Source organism: Phoenix dactylifera, chromosome 9 (assembly GCF_051530095.1).
Source record: "Phoenix dactylifera cultivar Ajwa chromosome 9, Ajwa_hap1_PhDact_Kaust_v1.1, whole genome shotgun sequence".
NCBI classification, from domain to species: domain Eukaryota; kingdom Viridiplantae; phylum Streptophyta; class Magnoliopsida; order Arecales; family Arecaceae; genus Phoenix; species Phoenix dactylifera.
In genome coordinates this window covers 19,616,250-19,642,682 of record NC_143198.1, presented here as the reverse complement: position 1 = coordinate 19,642,682, position 26,433 = coordinate 19,616,250, and the positions used below count along the sequence as shown (strand labels likewise).

Below are 26,433 nucleotides of genomic sequence, written 5' to 3'. Positions count from 1 at the left end.
AACGTGACTCCTTTTTAGCCCCAGCTGCTCTCACGGTGCCAAAAAAAAAAGGAGAGAGGAGAGAGAGAGTGAGGGAGGTGGGCTGCCCACATGGGTGAGGCCATCTATTGTCCTCCCAAAGTAACGACACGCCTGGCCTAACGGTTTTGCCAAGGCAAACGAGGTGAACCCACCCTTCCTCCTCGAGCCCACATGGTGGGTGTTGTCGCTTTTCCAATGGGAATTTCTTTCTTTTGAGGAAGAGGATAGGGAGCGCGACAAAGGAAAGAAGTGGCGAGCATTGCTCTCCTCCTGCGCCCGCCTCGGGTCTCGCTGCCTCCCTCCCCTCTCGATTCCCCCTCTCTCTCTCTCCGCTTATATCCTCCTCTTCTTCTCTCCATCCACATCCATTGCCATCCTCCTCCTCCTCCTACTACTGGAATCCGTCGTCGATCCGTATACTAAACCACTCTCTTTGTTGCCCAAGTCTGCCATCTTTAGTGGGACCCATAGAGTCTCAGACTCCACCATCCTTCCATCCATCTCTCTATCGTTTTCTCTCTCTCTCTCTCTCTCTCTCGGTAAGAGATGCTCTGCAATGGAGAGAGGCTGGGCGTCCCCCCCACCCACGAATGGCCACAGGTTGGTTCCATTTCCACGAGTCCACATGTTCCATCTGTCCCCATCACAATCAGTCAATAATACTGCATGCTCGTTTTGTTGGCTAGCTCTTGGCACGGAACCTTCCTCTAGGTTCCATTATCACGCCTCCCAGTAGTCCCCTAGCTAGCCTCCCCCTCCCAGATCTCAAAATTTTCTTTTGTTCCTTTTTGTGCAGAGCATGGGAGAGAGACTTCTAATCCCCGGAAGAAACAACAGCAGCAGCAGCAGCACCAACAACAACAACAATAACAACAACGCTCCCACCGCCTCCAACTGCAGCAACTCCCGTACCGGTACCAACAACAACAACAACAACAAGATGATCCATGCTGCTGCTCCTGCCGCTAGGGTTATGGATAGGCCGGCGCAGGAGCAGCAGGCCGCCCTCAAATGCCCCCGCTGCGACTCCTCCAATACCAAGTTCTGCTACTACAACAATTACAGCCTCTCCCAGCCCCGCCATTTCTGCAAGGCCTGCAAGCGCTACTGGACCCGCGGCGGCACCCTCCGCAACGTCCCCGTCGGCGGTGGCTGCCGAAAGAACAAGCGCGTCAGAAAGCCGGCCTCCGCCGTAGTAGTCTCGGCCGCATCCTCCGACACAAGACCGTCTCCTCTCATGCCTCCGATCGCTAACTCGATTCCTCCCATCTCCCTTCCTAAACCTGCTTCCCATCTTGATCCCAGCCTGTTCTATTCCCTCCCTGCTGCACGTTCCTCTCTTCCTTCTGATGTGGGTCTTGCCTTTCCGGGCCTTCGCCCCCGGCTCGATCCGCCGTCCGTCCCGAATAGCATGTCCCTCCCGTGCACCGCCTTCGACCTCCAGCATCCGCAGCTCAACTCGGTCGGCCTCGGAATATTCCCCTCCAGCCAGCGCGACGACGAATTCAACCTTGCCCAGCTATCTGACATGAACGACTACCCGCTGTTCGGATCTGCCGCCGCCTCGCTTCTGGTTTCGAGCCTCAGGGAGCCGAAGAAGGTGGAGGACTACCAGGCCCTGATGCCCTGCGAGGACCTGCAGGCCAGCTGCGCGGCGGCCAATGGAAACCTGGACGTGATCAAGGAAGTGAAGCAGGAAGGAGAGATCACTGCAATCAACAACAACAGGATAGAATGGCAAATTCCCTGCGAGAATTCCTTCGATGCGATCAGCTCGGCTGCCCTCGCCGGCGATTCCTCCCTTCTTTATTGGAATGCAGCCATAGGCGCTTGGCCTGATTCTGCCAACTGTGGATCGTCCGTCGCCCCTCTGATCTAGTCCAAACCCATCGGAATTAGTATCCATTATTCTCTTTCCTCGTCTTGCTTCTTTCCTTCTTGCCTGCTTACTCTAATCTTTTTTCACTGCTATCTCTAGTCACCTTAGTGGATTTGCAGTAAAGGTAGTGGGTTGCTTGTTAACAGTCTTCTCTACCCACATATATACTGTGTTCTTTGTCCTGGGGGCGTCGCGGCGGTTACAGTGGCAGGAGTACTGTGGATCGGAGAGATCATGTCGGTTGCAAACGTCTCAAGCCCCGTGTTTTTTTTAAGTCATTGTGGCCTCAAGAAGACCGTTTGCTCCGAGAGGAACCTCGGATCCATTCGGCTTAGTATCTTCTCCGGCTCCGACATTTTACAGTCGGATGATTTCCTTTTAGATTGGAAGGAGAGCAAGAAGATGAACGGTGGAGCTGGAGCAGTAAGTTGGTTTTCATGTATGTATATAAGCATGGCATACCTTATCCTTTCTAATGTATTGGTTATGAAGTGGTTGGTTTTCGTTGCAGCATAGAGATAAGGGTCTTCTTCTTCATCAGAGGTGTGATTTTACTGGTGTAGAAGCAATTAGGGAACTAATAAGCTTTTTATTTCTTTCTTCTTTTTGGCTTTTGGTTGCTGGTATAATAATTATCTAGAATGGGATTTCTTTCCAATAATGTGGGTTGTTTCGTGTTTGGTGGTGTTCCTCTCATTGCTTAGTGTTTTTCTTTGTTTTATGATTTATATTTAAGTAACTTGGAATACTTCAACTTCAAACGTATTTGGAGACTCAGGTATCTCCAATGGATGTGTTTTTCTTTTCCCTTGACTGGTCCGTCCAATGTATGTGTTTTTCAGGTGGAATCTGAAACTGGTTGCCAGTTCTTCATGATTGTTTCAGTTATCTTGTTTGCTTTATTTATGCATCGGGCGGTGTGCCATGTATGTAACGCAGTATATATATTCGAGTTTGGGATTTATGATCTATTACTCAGGTTTTGTACTTAACCTATTTTAAAAATCTTTCTCCTGCTCTCATCCACCCCCTCTGGTAGCAGTCGGAGATTGCAGTCTTCTGTCATGCCTGTCAAATAAAGTGGCGTCCGTCCATACGGTCTGTAAATTTTTTCAGATATAAAAGTGATTGGTGGGTGCACTATTGACAAGGAGTTGGCCTTGGAAATATTGGAATAAAACATATACTTTTATAAGTGTAATGAATATGGATCAAACTTTCATGTACATTTCATGTTGCAGGGAACATGGGACCTGAGGTGGATGCAAAAGAAATGGTTCTTCTATTCAAAAAAAATAATCGCATGTTCTTCCAATCCAAATTATCTTATATCCTCACAAAAATATTGCCTTATTTTGTTCCCTTTCTAGAAGAATAACATATTCTTTAATATATTATTGTGCTTAAAAGTTTATCATAGTTTCAGTACATCAAGGATACATGCACTGATATAAAGGAAGCAACGGCACTAGCTGGAATGGCGACTTCTCATTTCATTGGTTGCGTACGTTAGCAGCATTCTCATAAGAAGTTGTTCAAACCAAAGTCCTTAGCCTATCATATGTTCTACACTTACTCTTTTGGAAATTTTTTTGATAATTTACCGGCAATCATGGCAACTAATTAGTCCTTTGTGCTTGCAATGAAAAGTTGGATGCCCTCTCTTTTATACGTTCTTTCGTATGACGTAGACAAGAAGAAATAAGTTGCCAAAATCGTGAAACATGAGGTGCTTTTGCTTTCAATTGCTAATTGATGTCAATAAATAAATATCACCAGAATTCTTGCCATTTTTTTACAGAAATACATTGTATCCATATGACGAGGTTTTTTGTGACCTCATTTCGCTTTAGAAGTTGAGACTGTTAATATATATGAACTACTTTTTTTGGGACCAGTTGCTTTTAAGGTTACCCATATAGTTTTGATATCCAAAGAAGCTTTGGGATCAGTGGTGCTCTATCAACCCTCGCAAGACTAGGTAGGAATGTAGCAGAGAGCCTCATGGCTAGTTCTCTTCTTCCCTTTTCTCTCATATTTTTCTCTTCTTCCCTTGTCCTACCATTACAATGACTTCATGTCAAAGCGGGTTATCATTTCTTTATCTTTGCTACATTTCTCACCTTAAATGCCAACATTTGAGCTAATCCCACTAACTGTTCCAAGAGTTTCTTCTAGCTGAAATCTTTTGGATTGAGGACTCCAACGTGATATATTCTTTGAGTCAGCTTGGTTTTCTTCTTCTCTTAGCCGGAGGTGCACTTGCCTTATTGCTATTTTGTATTGGAAGACTTATATTTATTCTACAAGCAAAAAATTACCGCTAACTAGGCATTCTTTTCACGTAAGCATGGAGAATAGTTTGTTTAGAATTGAGTCTCGTAGCTATGGTTGTGGACTTACTCTTTATAAGAATGGTTCCTATTTTTTCTTTTGAATGCCGTGGTCCCCACTGAAATTCTACTAGCTTCTTTACCTCTTGGGAGAAAACTCAACGTCTAGCATTATTGGAACAAGGGAAACCCGTTTAAGGGGTCAGATAATCCAGTCTGAAAATCCAAGTCAGTTACCCTTAAAAATTGAATAGGGATAAGTTCTTACCTGGGAGGAAGCCTGCGATCATATCAATTGGTGGAAAATACTTGCTAGGGTATGTAAATGAAAAAATATTTAAAGGGGATGAAGATAGCCCTGATTATGATGAATGGAAGGCGAAAAACCATTTGATAATTAGGTCATCTTTATCTTCTTGTTAAAGAGATTTGAAACATCTTGCATGAGTTGTACTTGTTGAAAGGCATCGATTAGGTTCAGCATTTAGTACTGGATATATATCTATGATTAAATAAGATCGCTCTTTTTGATATATCAGCATTCTACAGATTGCATGTATGATAAGATATCTTTCAGGACATTGAGACCACAAAAGTATGCAACTCTCTGAAAATTATTATCTTTGGGAACTTCATGAGTTCACGTATCTATCTAGATCTTGCTTAACTCTGAGTCTCTCGCAATAGCAGGTCATGCATGTACTGCTAGAAGAACTTGTCTCAGAGTCTTCTGCTCTCTCTCTCTCTCTCTCTCTCTCTCTCTCTCTCTCTCTCTCTCTCTGGGATTAGAGAAGGATTAACCCTAGCATTGCTTATGACTCTTCTGTCTTTTCGTATGCAAGGTTATTGAATTCTGAAACTCTAGACCTCCTCTTTTATAGAGGGGAGGCTCTAGGGTATCTATACTTGGCATCCCGGAGTCCTTACTCTGACATGAGAGAGGATAAGGATGATGAGGGGACATAGGCTTACTGGCCCGCCTCTAGAGTCCTAAAAGGATTGATGCTAGCCACCTACCACTACAAGAAACTTGGACATCAGCGATGCTTTTTTTGGCTATTAGCGACGCTTTTAAGCGTCGGTAGAAACCATCCCGACGTTTTTCAAAGCGTCGGTAAAGCGTCGCCTATGCTACAGTGGAAAAAATATTTTTCGACGCTTTAAAGCGTCGCTCTTTACCGACGTTTTAAAGCGTCGCGAATTACTATTTGCCAAAAAAATTACCATTTGCTGTCTGCATCTTCTCTTCCATTTAGAAATACAAACAACCTCCCCGATCGGTACCTTCATTCTATCCGTGCGGAGTGGTTGGGTTTAGCTATATAAACAGTTTTTTTTTTCAGATCCGCCGATGTGGGACTAAAATGAGGTAGTTTTTTGGATTCCGACGACGTTTTTAAGCGTCGTTATTTAACGACGCTAAAAAGCGTCGTTAAAAGTGTCGTCAATTACATATTAACTTCGACGACGCTTTTAAGCATCGTCATTAGCCGACACTTTTAAAAAGCGTCGGTAAATGTTGACGGAGAAAAATTTTTACCGATGCTTGTAATAAGCGTCGGCAAATAAGAGTCGGAAGTTTTCTTTTTTTGTGTAGTGTACGGAGACCACCCTTCTAAATGCACACACTCCTAGAGGAAGTGCGCCATCTAGTTGACACATTATATAGGGAAGGCAGGCTGTCACCTTTGTGGGCTGGCCTCCTTGACATGGATCTCATCCAAGCGGCCCGTAGGTTTGGTCCAGCCCAAACTCTTCTCTAATCGAGTCATGATATTTTTTGATCCAATTTGTAAGAAAATTCTCAACTATAATCTTATTCTAGTTGACTTGGATCAAATGGCATATACCATATGCATTGCTAGGACGAATCTACACAGGTTCCTACATACCAATAACTTGCCTCTTCATATCTACATTAGTAGCACATTAGCAATGAGGTCCAATATGGGATATGGAGCCTATAGTGTATTACCATAATCTCTTGGTGAGAAGAATGAAATCATTTGGTCTCATTATTCCTGCACAAACTATCACTACAATAGAAATAGGATATCCTGACTCTTTTGTACCGACGTAAGAAAGAAGCGTTGACAATTTGGAGAGTGCGCCAAAATTTGCCGACGCTTTTTAGTAGCATCGGCAGGGACGAAACTAAGATGACGCTAGTTAGCGTTGGAAAAACCAAAGACGACGCTTCTAAGCACCATTGAAGGTCAAAAAGAAAAAAAAGAGCAGACAATGCTTAAAAGTGTCATCGAAATCTTACTTACTAAACGCCCACTTAACACTAACTTTTCTCTTAAACAGTATAAACACTAACTTAAGACGATACTTTTAAGCATCATCGGACACCACTTTGGCCAGACGATGCTTAAAAGCGTCGTCGGAGACCAAGCCATCCCACTTGGGCCAGACGACGCTTAAAAGCTTCATCGGACACCACCCCGCTCCCCCACATAAACCTCCCTTCCCCTCCCTAAAGAACAAAGTTCCTAACCCCTCTAGGCCGCCCTCCTCCTAACAAATCTCTAACTGAATCCATGAGGCATCTGGAGGCGTCGATCATGCCGTCGATTTTCAACTATCCTTCCTGGAGGCAACGGGCTGTAAAGCCGCTCCATGCGGTGGAGCCCGCTAGGAGGAACGAGCCTTCAGGGGAGCTGCACCAAGAAGTAAGAACGGTGGAGGGAGAAGGGGAAGGGGAGGGAGGACGAGGAAGAGAAGGTGGATTACGATCAACTGGCAAGAGAGCTTGAGAGTGCTTCTCCTCTTGAGAACGACATCGCCATCGCCTTCAAGTTCAATCTCCTCTTGAGATCATGGATTTGGGAACGACATCACCATCACCATCGTCTTCAAGTTCAATCTCCTCTCTCTCTGTCCCTTTTTTTTCTCTTTTTTTCTTTTCTCCCTCATCTCCTCCTTTTAGGACCTCGCACAATGAGCACCCAGAGTGAGCGGGGTGTGCCAGAAATGGCAGCGAGGGGTGGAGCAGTCATTGGCTATAGAGAGCGGCTGAGCTTCTCCGGGTGGAAGATGGACGACGCCTCCACTGCCCGCCTCGTCTGCGCCGCCTACAACCTCAAGGAGCTCGACATGTACTCTCTCACCCTTTTCTTACTCTGTTTGCCGGTCTTCGTTTCTTTTTGTTTTTGAAACTTCAACCCTTCTTGTATTTAGTTCTTCAAAAATTTTTGGTTATGATTCTGGAGTAGAGTTTTTGAAAGCGTTAGGAATATGCTATTATTTTTTTTGGTAGAAAATGGCATTTATATCTCTTACATGGATACAACCTACCAAGTCAGAAACAATAAAATGATACAAGAGAGAGAAAATCTCAGTGACAGTAGTCCAAAGAAACTCTTTGGAGTGCCGAGCAATATAAAAAAGTGATCCAGTCTGCAACTCTGTTCGTTTTCCGATATACGTGTGTTGCCTGAAAGGAGGCCAACCCCCTAACCAATCTGCAAGTCTCATGAATCAGTGGATGACCATCTCCATATCGATCATCCCTTCGCATCTAATCGATCACTATGGAGGAATCCCCCTCGAGGTATATCCTATCTACATCAAGTACCTTCCTCGCATAGGAGATACCATGCTGTCCGAAGCTCCGTCTCAATGATAGTCAAGCTAGGAGAGCACTGACCTCCTGCCCCAACCAAACTGCCATGGTGGTCTCTGATCACAAATCCCACTCCTCCATATACTCCATCCGCCGACATGTTGCCATCGAAGTTAATCTTGAGATGACCAAGGAGTGGGGGCACCCAAGAGAAAAGGGCAAACCTAGGCACTAAAATAGCGGAACGGAAATCCCAGATGTCTCCGGCCATCTCAAAGGAACTCAATGCAATTGCTGTGGCGACCTCAGCAGCATGGCAAAAGGCCCTATCCACCATTGTTCTCGGTGTCGATCCACTGCCCTCGAAGAGGCGGGCATTTCTATCCAACCATATGTGGTAGGCTAGGTATGCCCTCCTGATGTCCTCCTCAACCATATCCGGTCTCCTCATAGCCTCCCTCAAATAGCGAAGCAGGTCCTCTGCTAACTCCAATGCCTATGGAAAGGAGCCAGAGGCAAGTCCCCAACCCTGCATTACCCTGGGGCATCAAAGTATGGCATGGGTAATGGTCTCTTCAATATCCAAGCAAGTCTCACAGTACGGGGAGATTCGAATATCTCGCCCTACTAACATCCTTCTGGTTGGTAGGCATTCCCAAGTCACCTTCCATATGAATAGGGCCACTCGAGGGTGGATCCTCATCCTCCAAATCCAACCACCATCTATCCGTTGAGCTAGCTCCCCACTGAAAAATGCATGAAGGTCTCTAGCTCGTACCCTGGATCACCCTGATGGCTCCCATACTAATCTGTCAGACTCCACCTAGGATGGAATGGAGAAGGGCCAAGATCCTTTCTGCCAATTGCTCCCCGAAGGCCTCCTGGATCAGCCCCTCCCTCCATCTGCCCTCCTCTGGAACAATCAGGTCACTAACCCGAAGTTCGGCCAACCTAGCTGTGTCCACCATGGTCGGCAGTCGACTAATAGGCATCTCCATAAATCTTTGGCTTTTACTAATTTAAATCCCTTCCGTTTCATTTATTTTCTTATATTTTCTCTTAATTTTTATGCAGAACCTTCAATGAATCTGAAGCCAGAAATGTAACATTGTTCTGAGCTTGCTAAAAGGGAAGGTGCCACAATGTTGAAGGATGACCTTTAAAGCTTTCTAAAAGAGAAAAATCTTTTTAATTTTGTTTTCAAAAAAATAATTATAACAATGCTTTAAAGCATGGTTATAAAAAATATAAGCGGTTGAAAGCCAACGCTTTTAAGCATCGTTAACTGCTGGATGCTTATAAGCGTTGGATTTTAGCAACGCTTTTAGAAAGCGTCGGCAGTTTTTTTTTTCACTCTCACCTAGCCGATGCTTTTGCAATACTTTAGAAAGCGTCGGCGGAAAAATTATCGACACTTATAAGCGTCGGTATAGGCTTTAAAAAGAGCCGAAAAGGATAATTTTTTTTTATAGTGTATATGCCGCAATTTGTCTCCTATCATTTTAGTATTTTTGTATAACCATTAAGTATTACACTTTCAATACCTTATTCATATGATATTATGACCCATTAGAACTCTAGATCATATCAAATATCCTTTTCTATGTGAAAAAGTTTTTTGAAAATAAATAATTATTAGCTATAAAAACTTTATGAGAATAATTATTTCTAACACTTTTCAATTTACTGCTCTGAACCCGAGTCTTAATGTTTGACCATGTCTCTATTCCAATATGGACACTATGCCATTATAGTGGTTAACGTATTGGACAGCTAGACCTCACATGCATTTGGATCCAATAAACTACTATGCTTCATATCAAAAACATAGTCTAGGATATTATTATTGATATAGAGTTTGGTTGTAAATCCACTGACCTCTAGAATACTGCAAGGTGTCCTGTCCTTCAAGCCAATGGACCACTTGCAAGTTGTGTGCTTGGTTTACACTTTTATCCCTAAAAGTGCTTTGTGAGATGAGCTGCCAATGTTGATTGTTTGGTATAATGGTACACATGGGTGTTGGTGCGAGATCTCATATTGGTAAAAGAGGAATTCTACGAAGTCAATGTCCATCTCAGCAGCTTTATATATGTGATGTCCAACTTCACTCATAGATGTGAGCATATTTCGAGTACCTAGGAATATGCAATCCTCCTTATGGAAAACACTCTATCCACTTGGATAAACCTCCTAAAGTACTAATAGACTTTTTTCTAGTTTCAAAGACGATATGTGACATATACCCTCTATTGTTTATAATTGTGTATAGAAAGGAGATTGTCGTCTCTTATCCAAAATTCTTTATGTTAAGTACACAATTGGCTTTTATAATATACCCTACTTCAAACATTCTCCCACTTGCACTCAAAGTTGTTTGGGTATTTAAACCTTAGTGCAAACATATCGTGCATGTTTACATCTTATAACATTTCATCACAAAAACCTTCTTGTAGCATAAGCAACCCCAACAAATTCCTTTGCCTAATATAAGCAGTTAATTTCTAAGACATAGAAGTACTGAGAAGAACTTACCCGTTGGCCTGCAATTATACTTTCCGAGATAACAGGCGGTTAGTTGTTAGTTACCTATATGCGTTGGAAGTCTTCGTCTGCCAGAGTTATGTCATCATTCATCCATTGAACCACAAATATCTTTTAAATTATCCAAAACAAATGTCAATCATCTCAAATTCTTATCTTATGCATACATCAACTAATTATTCTATGAAGAATATAGCAACAAATTTATATTCACATTATTGTAAAGGATAACAACTCCAACTTAATATATAGATTATCCTAACACAAGGAAAGTCCAACTCTCCTTTTAAGATTTATCTTATAAACCAAGTACGTCCATTAAAGTTCAATAAAACCAATCCATTGCTAGAGAAATGAATGGATAGCCATAAAATCATTATTTGTGAAGATGGTATTACTTGGGTGTTTGCTATCATATTATAGTTTTTACCTTAAGCTAGGAGAATAAGTAGGTGGAGATTGTATCTCTCTGACTCCAATCAAAACTATTTTGAAAGGAACCTTTTGAGATAACCAATTCCTTATACTTCTTTAGTATGTGTTGACCCTAAGGGGTTGATTTTAATGATGCAAAACAATTGAGTAAAAGGATCACTAATATATTGCCTTGAGTATGTTTGAGTGATTTTAGAAAACCATGAAAAAGACCTTTAATAACTCTCTAATGAAGATCATTTATCTGAAGCTCAACACCAAAAAATACAACTCTAAAAAGGCCTGAAAGCAATCCTTGGAAGCTCACATGCAAATTAACGAATTTTGTTATGAGCTATCTCAAGAGTTGACCCTCAATTTGCAATGAGTCAACCCTGGCACACTGTCATTAACTGATACGCTTTCATGAATCGACTCCAGCTGATCGCAAGTCAACCCCAAAATAGTCTTAGAAGATGGATAGAAAGCTATAAAATTTATTGTATTGGCGAGTAGACTCATTAAGAACACAAGCTAACTCTAGTCTAATACGAGTTGGTCCTAGAAACAAGCGAGTCGATCTCTAAATGGCCATAGAGAAAAGATATAGAGCTAAAAATTTCATCATATTGACAAGTCGACCCATGAGAAATACAAACCGACTCTAGTCAAATAAGAGTCAACCCCAAAAACAAGCGAGTCAACCTCTGAACAACTATAGTGAAAAAATAGAAAGCAGTAAAACTCAATCCATTGAAGAGTCGACCTCTAAAAACATCAAATCGACCCTTGTCATAAAATTAGTCGACCCCTATCATAAGACGAGTCGACCCTTGAACTGAGAAAGTCGACTCCCACAATGATCACAAAAGAAAGATAAAGCGTAGCAAACACAACATCAAGTTCAAGTCGACTTCTAAAGATCATAAGTTGACTCTTGAAGACTATGATTTAACCTCTGAAAATATCGAGTGACCCCTTTGTGTCTGACAATAGTAATGGCTATTTTTTCTATAATTTAGAATGGATGTTGTCTTCTCACAACGACTCTTTTAGCCTGTCTAACAGCTAGAAAAGTATTCTAACCACTTCCAAATAGTATAAATGCATGAGAACACAAAAAAAAAAAGAAGAATGAGAAGTGCAAAAAGAAATCAATAAAAATAAGAGCAAGAAAGAGAAAATAAAAAGAAGAGAGCTTCAAAGAGAAAAATACTCAGGAGTATTTACTGGGAGCTGAAAGATCATATTCTCTTCAACTGAGAGTTGGTGAAATGCATTCAAAATCAATGAAAGCCAACCAACTGAGTCAAGCTCCATTTATTACTTTGTATTTATTATTCTGAGCTTGAGAATAGGCTCGGTGTTGGTTTTGATTGATTACTTTTGAAAATTAACTAGGTTGATTGTGAGCCTAGGTAAAAGAATCGGATTGTAATTCTAAAAATATTATAGTAAAAATTCTCAAGCATGATGTCTTAGGGAGTGGACGTAGGTACAGAGTTGGCACCGAACTATTATAAATTTTGTGTATTTGTATTGCTTAATTTATCTACATATTCACTTATTAGTTAGTTACTAAATTTAATATTCACCTTTCAAGTTTTTATTCTGCTGCATTATATTTATGTTTTTGAGAAATCTAATTCACCACCTTTTTGGGTTGTATAGCTAGGCAACAAGTAGTATCGGATTGTGGTACTCAAGCCTCTCATTGACGTAACCGTCAAAGAGTCAAAGATCCATGAAAGCCCTAATTGGAACCTCTCTTATCGAGGGACAGTCCACAAACAGACCTCCACTTTTTAATGACACAAGCTATACCTATTGGAAAGCATGCATGGGGATCTTTATCCAAGCACTTGACTATGATATATGTAGTGTCATAGTTAATGGTCCCCATACACCCACAAAAATTATTGATGGTGTGTCTCTTCCCAAAATCGAAGGAGAATGAAATGAGTTCGATAAAAAAAAGGCACAGCTAAATGCTAAGGCTATGAATGTTCTTTATTTCTCACTAGATGCTAATGAGTTTAATTGTATAACAACTTGTTATTCTACAAAAGAGATTTAGGATAGGCTGAAAGTAACTCATGAAGGCATTAACCAGTCAAAGAATCCAAAATTAATATACTTGTACATAAATACGAACTATTTAAAATGGGGTCTAGTAAGTCAATACAAAAATAGTTACTCACTTTACTTATATCATTAACGGTCTTAAAAGTATTGAAAAATCTTATACCAGCAGTGATTTAGTAAGAAAGATTCTCAAGTCACTGCCAAGATCTTGGAAGGCTAAAGTCACAACCATTCAAGAAGCGAAAGATCTCAACGCCATTTTTCTAAAAAAATTGATGGGTTCTTCGATAACTTATGTGTTATCCATGAAGCAGAACTTTAAAGAAGATGAGTAAAAAAAAAGGTGGAAGGCTCGCTTGAGCCTGGACCATTTGACCGCCTAAGCTCGGCTCGAGGGGGGACAAACCGCATTCGCCCTGTGTATCTTCCTCCTCTCCTCTCTAATGATCTCAGCTGGGAGGAGAAGTCCTAGGGTCGTGGGGACCCTAAGGGCTCCACTATAAGAGAGAGAGCCCCCACCTCGTCGACTGCCACTTTTCCTTTTTCCTCCTCTTTTCTCTCATCGAGTCTATAGTTTTCCAGTCTGATACCCGCCGGAGATCAAAGTCGGAGATGCCACTAGAGTTGAGGTAAAGCTCCGATCTTTCTCTTCTTAGCTACTTTTCTTTTCATGGTCCAAGTGGACCATCACCGGTTGAAGAATCGACCGAAACGTCTCATGTCCATGTCCCCACTTTTTCTTTTTTTCTCTCTCTTTTCAACCACCGCTACTGCCCGTGTTTGTCACCGAGAGCCTTAGCCCCTTTCCTGCATCGGCCCTTGGCTGGAGTCGGACCCCCTCAGTCGTCGACGAGCGGATTGGGACCCAAGATTGACCAAGCTATGACCCCTATTCGGCCCTATTTTTGGGTTGATCAATATCGTCTCTGGCTACTACTCGCCAGACCTCAACCACGACAACCACCTTGAACCACCTACTTGCTTCCAAGAAAGAAAGAAGAAGAAGAAGAAGAAGAGCAAAGAGAGTGCCATCCCTCTCTTATTTCTTCCTCTTCATTCTCTCTCATCTCTCTATTTATCCCTCTAAGAAGACTCATGGATCTGTGAACCGATTTCAATATCTCTATCCTATGGACCCGAGTTGACCCCTATGAAGAGGCTCTAAACTATTTTAGTGCCTGGACAGCCTGTTGGGCCGATCACCCCACCCTGTTGAGTATCCCTACTATTGATGGACCCTATCAAACAGCCTTGGCCTTAATCACAGCTGATATCGTTCAGTCAACTAGGTCGGCCCCTCCGAAGGAGGTCATCTTCATCACACCTTCCTCAGTCACCATGGCCCACGCCAACTATCTTCCGAGGTCCGCACGTTGGCCCAATTGGATACAAGCCCATCTACTTCGGCCGAAGAGGGTCCTTCTATCTCGGCCCGTGCCCTGAGGGCCTACTCCCAGATTAGGTAGTCGACGGATTTGATTTTGCTCTGAGGACTCCTGAGGTGGCGGGAGAATTGGTTAGGGCCACATAGCTTTGAGCTAACAGGGAGCTTGTATTCTCCCTTGACCCCACCTAGTTTTTCAATGGGGTTTATGCCACAGTTATTCATGTAAGTTTCATAAATTTTCTTTCAGCCAGTTTTCTCAGTAACTAACTTTCCTGTTCTTTTTCAACACGTGCTCGAGGTCAACTACATGCACAAGCGGATTAGGGCATTCTCAAGGAGCATCTTAGATCATAAAGCAAGGGAGAAGGCTACTGAGGAGCATATCCATTTGGCCGAGGTGGGGGTGGAAGTGGCCAAGCAGCGGGCTCGGGAAGTTGAATTGGAGGCAAAGGCAGCAAAGGAGTGGGCCCATCATGCTAAACTAGGAGAAAAAATGGCCGAAGATAGAGTCAAGTTGGCAGAAACCCATGCCTCGGCCACGCGGACCTAAGCCATAACCATGGAGGGAGAGCTTTCCGCGGCTAAGGAGGCCTGCCAGACTTCGGTGTGGAGTGATTGATTAAAACCCTATTTGATTTTGATGAGCTCAAAGCATTTGAGTATATCTCTTGTTTACTAATGAATTCAATTAAGTGTTTCAGTGAAAATCTTGTCTAAGTGTCTCTAGACTTAGTTCATAATATTTTGGATAAGTTAAGAAGTCAGCCTGAACCAAAGTCTGAGACTCGAGTCGACTCCAGAGTATCACGAGTCGACTCCAAGCGTATCAAGTTCACTGGCACGGGCTCGAGTCGACTCCGGATAAGTACGAGTCGACTCTGACTTAGAACAGACAGACGAACAGAAAGCATCAACTCAAAACCTGTCAGCGAGTCAACTCCTGAAGTGCGCGAGTCGACTCCGATGTTCACCGAGTCGACTCCAGGGTAGCAAGAGTCGACTCCAAGGAGCCACAGGCAGAAAAGTCAGAGAGCAGTTTTCGGGTCTGAGATTCGAGTCGACTCCAGTGGAACGCGAGTCGACTCCGATGGTTGGCAAGTCGACTTCAAAGAAAGTGAGAGTCGACTCTCAGAGGAACACAAGGAAAAAGTCAGAGAACATTTTTCGAACTCTGAGATTCGAGTCGACTCCCGCAATACGCGAGTCGACTCCGAGACTCCGCGACCACAAAGAAGACAGAAGACCAATTTACTGTCTCTGAGATTCGAGTCGACTCCCAGACAGCTAGAGTCGACTCCAAGGCAGCTCTATATCAAAAAGACAGAAGACAGTGTTTCGGAAACTGAGAGCCGAGTCGACTCCGGGGAAGTTCGAGTCGACTCCAAGACTGGACGAGGCAAAAGACAGAAGATAGGGAGTTCGGGCTCTAAACGCCGAGTCGACTCCCAGGATTGTCGAGTCGACTCGAGTGGACCAAATTCAAAAATAGATCCACGGACTCCATGGGATGAGCCGACTCCGAAAAAGCCAAGTCAGCTCCAGAAGTTGGCGAGTCGACTCCAGGTCAAGACGAGTCGACTCCCAGTCTAAGAGGCTACTTTAATTCAAATCCGAAACAGTTGCCTAGTCGACTCCAGAAAAGCATGAGTCGACTCCCGCTACAGCCGAGTCGACTCCTGATCGCGCGAGTCGACTCCAACCCACCAACGGACACATTGTCAGGGTGTACAGAGTGTGCAGAACGGGCAGAAAAAGCTCTCTAACGGCTAGTTTCCGTGGGGGTTGGTTTAAATAGCCACAGAGGACTGTAGCAAAGCAGAGAACAACCATTCCACTCCAAGTAATCAAGCTTTCAATCTCTGCAACTTGTTCTTCAACGAAAAAGAGGGAAGAGCAGCATTAACTGCATCCACCTACTTCTTTCCAACATTGAAAGAGCCTCCTCCTGCATTCAAGTCGACTACACATTCAAGAGGAGACCCGAAGTTCAAGAAGCCCTTCCTCTTCTCCAACTTAAAAGCGTTTGAGGGCTCTTAACTTCGTTATTGTTCATATTGCCATTTATCTGCTTTTGAGAAGCTGTATTTTTCTGTTTGTTCTTTTCATCTACACATTGTCTTTGCTTGGTTCAATCGGGGGATTGAATCAAGGGTATAGAGGTTGGTTGGTGAGCCGAGTGTAAAACCAACGTGTAAGGGTTCGATTGTGATCCCGGGAAAACAATCGGGGTTGGTTCTAGTCGGTGAGCCTAGGAAAACCGACCGAGTTCGTTGTGAGCTCGTAAAACAACAAGTTTGGTTGTGAGCTTGGAAAACAACCGGCTGTAATCCAAGGGGTTATAGTGAATTCCCAAGTGAGACTTGGGGAGTGGACGTAGGAGCAAGGGTTAGCTCCGAACCACTATAAAACTTGGTGTTTGTGATTGATTGTCTCTCTTTCTCTTACTCTCATATCACTCACAGCACATAGCAATTAATCGAACAACTTGCAATAGCTTTAATTAGTCATCCACATCGTTTTAAATTGTAAGATTATTTTAAAACCCAATTCACCCCCCCTCTTGGGTTGTCTATCTGGGCAACAAGTGGTATCAGAGCCTAAACTCTTCCACCCAAGAGTAAAAGATCGAAATGACAACCCCATTTGGATCTTCCCACATTGAGGGTCAGTCCACCCAAAGACCCCCATTCTTTAATGGATCCGACTACTCATATTGGAAGGCTAGGATGAGAATATTCATCCAAGCCCAAGACTATGAGATGCGGACCATTGTAGTAAATGGGCCATACATCCCATCCATATATGTAGAGGGTGTCACGGTACCCAAACTAGAAAAGGATTGGGATGAACATGACATGAGAAAGGCACAACTAAACTCTAAAGCTATGAATGTGCTTTATTGTGCCTTAGATAGAAATGAATTCAATAGGGTCTCAACTTGCAATTCTGCAAAAAAGATTTGGGACAGACTTGAAGTGACCCATGAGGGCACGAATCAAGTCAAAGAATCCAAAATAAATATTTTGGTTCATAAGTATGAACTATTTAAAATGGATTCTAATGAAACAATCACATGCATGTTCACTAGGTTTACTGACATTGTCAATGGCCTAAAAAGCCTTGGCAAGAACTATACTAACAGTGAGCTTGTCAGAAAAATTCTTCGTTGTCTACCAAGGTCATGGGAAGCTAAAGTGACGGCAATCCAAGAAGCCAAGGACTTGAACAAGTTACCACTTGAGGAGCTTCTTGGATCCCTAATGACGCACGAGCTAACCATGAAGCAACACAACGAGGAAGAGTCCTCCCATAAGAAAAAGGTAATAGCTCTTAAATCTACTTCATCTAACAAGGACTTGTCTTGCAGTAGCAGCAGTGAAGAAGAAGAACATGAGGAAGATGATGGTGAGGCTCTTCTTGTGAGCAAATTCAGAAAATTCATCAACCACAAGAAGTCCTATCATCAAAGGAGAGGCCCCTCAAATTCCTACTGCAAGGACAAAGGTAAGGAAAGGGAAAATGAGGGGATTGGCTGCTATGAGTGTAAAAAACCGGGACACATCAGAGCTGAGTGTCCCTTACTAAAGAAGGGCAACAAGTACAAGAAGAAGAAAGCCCTCGTCACCACCTTATCGGACTCCGACGCATCATCTTCATCATCGGATGAAGAACAAGAAGAAAAGGCCAATTTGTGCTTCATGGCCAATGAAAATGAGGTAACATCTGAATCACATCTCGATTTTTCTTTTGATGAACTTTATGATGCATTTAATAAATTAATGATAGAATATAAGGCCATAAATCTTAAGAATAAAGAACTAAAAATAGCTAAACAATCATACATACTTAAATGCGATAAACTAGTTAAGGATAAGGACTGTATCACCATAGAAAATCTAGAACTTAAGACAAGCAACCAACTCTTAATTAAGAAAACTAACACCTTAAGTAAAGATAACGAAGAACTAACTAAGGAATTTTCAGAACTTAAAAACCATAAACAAATCTTAAACAAGGATCTCACAAAAGAACTAAATGATCTAAAAGCAGAAAATCAAACACTAACTAAAGAACTTAACAAATACAAACCTTTGGTTGAAAAATTTACATATAGTTCTGAAAAGTTAAATATGATACTAAATAGTCAACGAGCAGTATTTAATAAAGCGGGTTTAGGATATAAACCAAGAAATAAACAAAAACTTCTTAGTAACTTCTTTGTTAAAGCTGGGGAAAGTAAAACTAAGAAAATAACCTGCTTTTGTTGTGGAGCTATAGGTCATAAAGCAAATGTGTGTAATTTTAGGAAAGGTAAAACAAAAAGGAAAATTAAAAGGGTATGGGCTCCAAAAGGAACCAACTTGACTAACCATGAAGGACCCAAGAAAACTTGGGTACCTAAGATGATATGATTTGCTTGTGTAGGAGTATCTTGCAGCCAAGGTCAACAAAAACTGCTGGTATTTGGATAGTGGCTGCTCAAGACACATGACGGGTGACAAGGATCAATTTTTCACCCTTGAAGCTAAGAAGGGAGGTGCTGTGACTTTTGGAGACAACAACCAAGGTCACATCATTGGTATTGGTAAAGTTCAAATTACCCCTTCTACTTTTATTGATAATGTTAGATATGTTGATGGTCTTAAACATAACTTATTAAGCATTAGTCAATTATGTGATAAAGGGTATGATGTGATGTTTAAACCATCACTATGCATTATAACAAACCCTAATGACAATAGTTTAGTTTTTAAAGGAATTAGACGTGGGAATGTGTATGTTGTAGATCTTGCCAAACATAACCAATGTCTAGTTGTTAATGAAACTAAGGATAATGATGCTAGCTGGTTATGGCACCGTAAGTTAGGTCATGCAAGCATGGACACAATAACTAAACTAGTTAAAAGAGATTCCGTGATAGGTTTGCCAAAATTAAAATTTGAGAAGAACAAAATATGTGAAGCATGTCAATTTGGCAAACAATCTAGGAACTCATTTAAATCCATAAAATGTGTCTCTACATCTAGACCTCTAGAATTATTACACATGGACCTATTCGGACCAACTAGAACCACTAGCCTAGGTGGAAATAAATATGGTCTAGTTATTGTAGATGACTATTCTAGATACACTTGGGTTATGTTCTTAGCACATAAAGATCAAGCTTTTTCAGTATTTAAAAAGTTTCATAAGGAAGTAACCAATGCTAGAGATACTTCAGTAATAGCCATTAGAAGTGACCATGGTACCGAATTCGAAAATCAGTCATTTGATGAGTTTTGTAGTAAAAAGGGGATAACCCATAATTTTTCTGCACCTAGGACACCACAACAAAATGGAGTTGTGGAGAGGAAAAATAGAACTCTAGAGGAAATGGCTAGAACTATGTTATGTGAAAGTAACCTCCCTAAGTACTTTTGGGGAGAAGCCATTAATACTTCTTGTCATATATTAAATAGAGTTCTATTGAGACCCATCATAAAGAAAACATCTTATGAACTTTGAAAAAACAGAAAACCAAAAGTTAATTACTTTCATGTTTTTGGATGTAGGTGTTTTGTTCATAATAATGAGAAAGATAATCTAGGTAAATTTGACTCTAAATCTGATGAGGGAATATTCTTAGGTTACTCTACAACTAGTAAAGCCTATAGAGTCTTTAATAAAAGAACCTTAGTTATAGAAGAATCTATACATGTTGTATTTGATGATTCTAGTGACATCTCCTCTAGTAAGAAAGTTAACTTTGATGATGATGCTGAAATTCTTGAAGAAAAGATAGATGAGATGACATTACAAGATGATAATCAAAAATTGATTGAAGGAGCATCATCAAGCCAAGAGGCTATTGTGAATCATGGGCTAACTAAAGCTTGGAGGTATGCTCACGGGCATCATAAGGAACTAATTCTAGATGATCCATCTCAACCGGTTAGGACTAGAGCATCTCTTAGGAATTTAAATAACCATCTAGCTTTCGTCTCACACTTTGAGCCCAAACATATAGAAGAAGCCGAAAATGATGTAAATTGGATAAATGCAATGCAAGAAGAATTAAACCAATTTACTAGAAACAAGGTATGGAATCTAGTAGAGAGACCTTCTGAATATCCGATTATAGGTACTAAATGGATTTATAAAAATAAACTTGATGAAAATGGAATTGTTATAAGGAATAAGGCTAGACTAGTAGCAAAGGGTTATAATCAAGAAGAAGGTATAGATTTTGATGAAACCTTTGCTCCTGTAGCTAGACTTGAGGCTATTAGATTATTATTAGCATATGCATGCTCTAAGGATTTCAAACTATTTCAAATGGATGTAAAAAGTGCATTTTTAAATGAGTATATAAATGAGGAGGTATATGTAGAACAACCTCCTGGTTTTGAAAATCATCAATACCCTAATCATGTATATAAACTGAACAAAGCACTTTATGGTTTAAAACAAGCACCTAGAGTATGGTATGAGAGGCTTAGCAAATTCCTACTAGAACATGAGTTCTCTAGGGGTAATGTAGATACAACACTATTTCTGAAAAAGAAAAACCAAGATATGCTACTAGTACAGATTTATGTTGATGATATCATTTTCGGTGCTACTAACAATCGCCTCTGCGAAGAATTTGCTGATTTGATGCAGAGTGAATTTGAGATGAGCATGATGGGAGAGCTGAACTACTTTCTCGGGCTTCAAATCAAACAGTCTGAAGGAGGCATCTTCATCAATCAAGCCAAATATATCAAGGAGATGCTCAAGAAGTTTGATATGGAGGGAAACAAGTCAATCAGCACCCCCATGAGCTCATCATGCAAATTAGACCAAGATGAATCAGGTAAATCTGTAGATCAGAAACTGTATAGAGGTATGATAGGATCTTTATTGTATCTTACTGCAAGTAGACCTGATATTATGTTTAGTGTCTGCATGTGTGCTAGATATCAGGCTAATCCTAAGGAATCACATCTAGTTGCAGTTAAGAGAATTTTTAAATACTTAATAGGAACTAAGAATATAGGGTTATGGTACTCTAAAGAATCTAGCCTAAACTTAATAGGATACACAGATTTAGACTTCGCTGGATGTAAGCTTGATAGAAAAAGTACCAGCGGGTCTTGTCAATTTCTAGGAGAAAACCTAATCTCATGGTTTAGCAAGAAACAAAACTCGGTTGCATTATCTACTGCTGAAGCTGAATATGTTGCAGCCGGGAGTTGTTGTGCTCAAATCTTGTGGATCAAACAACAATTAGAAGATTATGGCATTAAACAAGATAAAATACCTATTAACTGTGATAATACAAGTGCCATTAATCTAACTAAAAATCCAATTCAGCATTCAAGAACTAAACACATTGAGATAAGACATCACTTCATAAGAGATCATGTACTGAATGGTGATGTGACACTACAATTTGTTTGTACTGATGATCAATTAGCAGACATTTTTACAAAACCCCTAAGTGAAGAGAGGTTTAGTGTGCTTAGGAGGGGATTAGGAGTGATTGATCCATCCTAGTGGTAGTTTTCACTAGATTCGTTGATTTTGATGATTAGATTGTGGTTAAAATAGAGTTTCTTTTCAATGATCATCAAATCAGATCATAATTTAGTGATTTTCCCTCATTCGGCACGAACATAACATGATTTTTAGGTGCGTGCCAAAGTTAGAGACGACTCGAGTAAGTTTCAGAGTCGGCTCCTAAGGGGGAGTCGACTCGCGCATTTGCAGGAGTCGACTCGCAAAGATGGCAGCAGAGGAGGAGTCGACTCTCATATAGTCGGGAGTCGACTCGAGGTCTACAGGCGCATAAGGAGAGTCGACTCGCGCATATTCTGGAGTCGACTCGAGGTCGAGTCGACTCGCGACTCAGTGGAGTCGACTCGCAGTCGGGATCCGACTTTTTAACCCTAACTTTGTCGTTTCGAAAACACTTCTTTCTCAGCCGCCACTGTTCACAAGCCCTAGAGCCGACTCCTAGGTCGTCCCCGGTCGTCCCAAAGGCCTTTTCCCGTCGATTTTTCACCGTCCCTTAGGGTTTTCCTCCCTTCCTAGGTCGTCCCCGGTCGTTCCCAAGCCTTCTCCGTCGACCTTTCACCATCCTTTAGGTTTTCATCCCGTTCTAGGTCATTATGCCGCGTAAAACCGTAGTCCGGAAGAGGTCCCAACCCGAGGCCGGTCCCGAGAGGCGCTCCAAGGCTCGGCACGATCCCGCGAGGCCACAACCTCCGGCTCGTTCCCCGCCAAGGGCGGTTCCCGCGAGGCCATTAGCCGGGAAGGCCGTCACCACCGGGAGATATGTCGACCTCGACTATCTCTCCCGGGAAGGGTTCACTATAAGTGATAGACTTAGGGCCCAGGGCTTAGAGTACTTCCTCACCTTAGATCTCCCCACATATCCAGGGCTCATTAGAGAGTTTTACGGTACCGTCCATCGGGGAGATGGGGGTATCGAGGGCACGGTAGCCGGTGTCCCTCTGTTCATTACGGAGGATCTTATTGCCCACATCCTCCACCTTCCACTAGTAGGGGTGGCTCCCACACATCCCGAGGACAGGGTTGAGGCCCTTACGGCCGTTCTAGGGCATCCACCCCAGTCACCCTTAGACGAGGTATCCGCTAGCTCACTTCCGATTGAGATGCGGATCCTCCTAAGTATATTGTCTAGGTCCATCTTCCCTAAGACCGGGAGATTTGACTTTGTATCTGAGAGAGACCTAGCTCTCATGTTCTACATGCTTCATGACACCCCAATCAACTTCCCCAAACTCATATATCGATACATGTGTGAGCCACTAGACAGACCTAGGCTCACTTTGCCCTACGGTATGGTCTTCACCTTGTTATTTAGGGAGTACGAGATTTCTATCCCTGAGGGGGAACCCTTTCGCGCATTGCGATGGACTGATCGCACGCGTGCAGGGACCCTACACAGGATGGGGTTTCGGAAGATAGAGGGTGTTGCCCAGATAGACAACCCAAGAGGGGGGGGGGGGTGAATTGGGTTTTTAAAATAATTTGGCTAATTAAAACTTTGTGGATGATTAATTAAAAACTATAGCAAGTTATTTAATTAAAGCCTAGTGCTGTGAGTAATGTGCGGGGAAGAAGATGAGAGACAATGCACTACAAACACAAAGTTTTATAGTGGTTCGGAGCTAACCCTTGCTCCTACGTCCACTCCCCAAGTCTCACTTGGGAATTTCACTATAACCCCCTTGGATTACAGCCGGTTGTTTTGCAAGCTCACAACCAAACTTGTTGTTTTACGAGCTCACAACGAACTCGGTCGGTTTTCCCAGGCTCACCGACTAGAACCAACCCCGATTGTTTTTCCGGGCTCACAATCAAACCCTTACACACGTTGGTTTTAACTTGGCTCACCAACCAACCTTAAACCCCTTGATTCAATCCCCCGATTGAATCAAGTAAATACAAGAGATAGAAGAAAACAGAAAATAGCTTCTCAAAAAGCAGATTTAAAACAATATAATCGTAAAGGAGTTAGAAGCCCTCAAATGCTTTTAAGCTGGTGAAGAGGTATGGCTTCTGGAACTCCGGTCTCCTCTTGAAAGAGTGGTCGACTTGAATGCAGGAGGAGGAAGCTTTGATTGTTGGGAAGAAGTTGTTGGAGCAGTAAATGCAGATCTTCCCTTTTTCGTTTAAGAGCACTTGGAGAGCTTGAAAACTTAAATGCTTGGAGTGGAATATCTGTTCTCTGCCTTGCTACAGTCCTCTATGGCTATTTAAGCCAACCCCCACGGAAACTAGCCGTTACTCTGCTTTTTCTGGCCGTTCTGCACACTCTGCGCAGCCTGACAATATGACCGTTGGTGGGTTGGAGTCGACTCGCGCGATCAGGAGTCGACTCGGCTGTAGCAGGAGTCGACTCATGCTTTTCCGGAGTCGACTCGGCAACTGTTTCAAATTTGAATTAAAGTTGCCGTCTTGACTGGGAGTCGACTCGTCTTGACCTGGAGTCGACTCGCCAACTTCTGGAGCTGACCTGGCAATTTTGGAGTCGGCTCATCCACTGAAGTCCGTGGATCCAATTTTGAATTTTGTCCACTCGAGTCGACTCGACTGTCCTGGGAGTCGACTCGAATCTCAGAGCCCGAACTCCCGATTCTCTGTCTTTTGGCTCATCCAGTCTTGGAGTCGACTCGAACTTCCTTGGAGTCGACTCGGCTCTCAGTTTCCGAAAGTTGGTCTTCTGCCTTTTGACGTGAAGCTTGTCTCGGAGTCGACTCGAGCTGTCTGTGAGTCGACTCGAATCTCAGAGGCAGTAACATGGTCTTCTGTCTGTTGATGGTCGCTCAGTCTCGGAGTCGACTCGCGTACTGCGGGAGTCGACTCGAATCTCAGAGTCCGAAAATCGTTCTCTGACTTTTTCCTTGTGTTCCTCTGAGAGTCGACTCTTACCTTCTTTGGAGTCGACCTGCCAACCATCGGAGTCGACTCGCGTTCCACTGGAGTCGACTCGAATCTCAGACCCGAAAACTGCTCTCTGACTTTTCTTTGTGTTTCTCTTGGAGTCGACTCTTACTACCCTGGAGTCGACTCGTTGAACATTGGAGTCGACTCGCGCACTTCGGGAGTCGACTCGTTGACAGTTTCTGAGTTGAAGCTTTCTGTCCTTCTGTCTGTTCTCAGTCGGAGTCGACTCGTACTGATCTGGAGTCGACTCGAGCTCGTGCCAGTGAGCTTGATACGCTTGGAGTCGACTCGTGATACTCGGGAGTCGACTCGAGTCTCAGACTTTGGTTCAGCAGACTTCTTACCTTATCCAAAATACTATGTACCAAATCTAGAGACACTTGGACAGGATTTTCACTGAAACACTCAATTGAATTCATTAGTAATCACAAGATATACTCAAATACTTTGAGCTCATCAAAATCAAATGGGGTTTTAATCAATCACTCCACAATCTCCCCCTTTTTGATGATGACAAAACTTTGAATATATATAAAATGAATTGCTCATAAAACAATGAAGTAAAATCCATAAATGAATTCAAATGTCTGATAATTTAATTTATCCAAGTTTGAAAGGAGTGAAACATTAAATTTCGGAGTTAAAGCTCCCCCTTTCATTTGGAATTATATAAGCCTTCATATTATGCAATCAATTGTTTGGCTTATATGTCATTAATGATTTAGCTTGATTAAGATTCAGATTCTCCCCCTCAACATATGCATTCAACTATGTTTTGATTCTCTGAATTTCCTTTTAATGCTTTGAAGTTTTTGAACTGAATTTTATCTTTTTAGAGGGAAAATCTGTCAATTTGTTCTTGAGTAGGATTCAGCTAATCTCCGAATATCCCTTGAATAGATTCTGGAGATTACTCCATTAGGAGCCCCAAAAGAGAGATAATGAGCCTCGAAGTACCGAATCCACTTAGAACAAATTTGAGTGTGTTTTTAAGAGTTTATCTTTTTATTTATTTCCATTGATTTCTTTTACATATTTTTTCATATTTCTCCCCTTTTACACATTTTATACATATTTCTCCCCCTTTTTGTCATCATACCAAAAAGGAGGTAATCACACACAATCAATCATAAAGCAAAGCACATAATTGAAGATAAAATATCTACTCATTGTATTGATATGAATGTGAATACATGTGAGAATACAATAAGTAAAGCAAAGCAAGACAAAACACAACTCAAACACATCTATGTCCTCCTCGAGGATGAAGCTCCCCCTCTCGAGGATGCATCTCCTCCTCTGGAGGATGTGGCACCTCCTCTCGAGGATGGTGCTCCTCCTCTCAATCGGCTCTGCTCCATGAGGAGGGTGACTGCATCTGTCACATGTCCGAGCTGCGTGATAATAGACGTGGTGGCTCTGCTATGTGTAGTGGAGAGCTCTGTCACCGACGCCTGAAGCCCAGTCACCGATGTCTGAAGTGCGTCCAGCTTGTCGATGAGTACATTCGCCAAGCGCTCGGCCCCCTCGGTGGTGGTGTGCATGTCACGACCTATCTCCTCTCGCATCTGTCGAGTGGAGCTCGTGACCTCACTCATGCTGTGGAACTGGGCCTGGACCAAACTCCGGACATTGTAGATCTCTTCCCGTACATGAGCCGTCATGTCAGTCACGGCTGTCAAGGAAGGGACCAACTGAGAAGATACGGGTGCAGGAGTGGGGGCAGGCACCGCACCTCGGAGCTCCCGAAGCAGCTCATCCCTCA

The 26,433-nt window shown here is 42.4% G+C and overlaps 1 protein-coding gene across 1 annotated transcript; it reads left to right on the top strand.

Moving 5' to 3' along the window:
• Positions 1-2,773, top strand: LOC103719142 (uncharacterized). Its single transcript, XM_039131840.3, has 2 exons — positions 1-621; positions 818-2,773. Exons 1-2 carry the CDS (start codon positions 568-570, stop codon positions 1,898-1,900), a joined length of 1,137 nt encoding a protein of 378 aa, XP_038987768.3. The 5' UTR covers positions 1-567; the 3' UTR covers positions 1,901-2,773.
• The last annotated feature ends 23,660 nt before the right edge of the window (positions 2,774-26,433 follow it).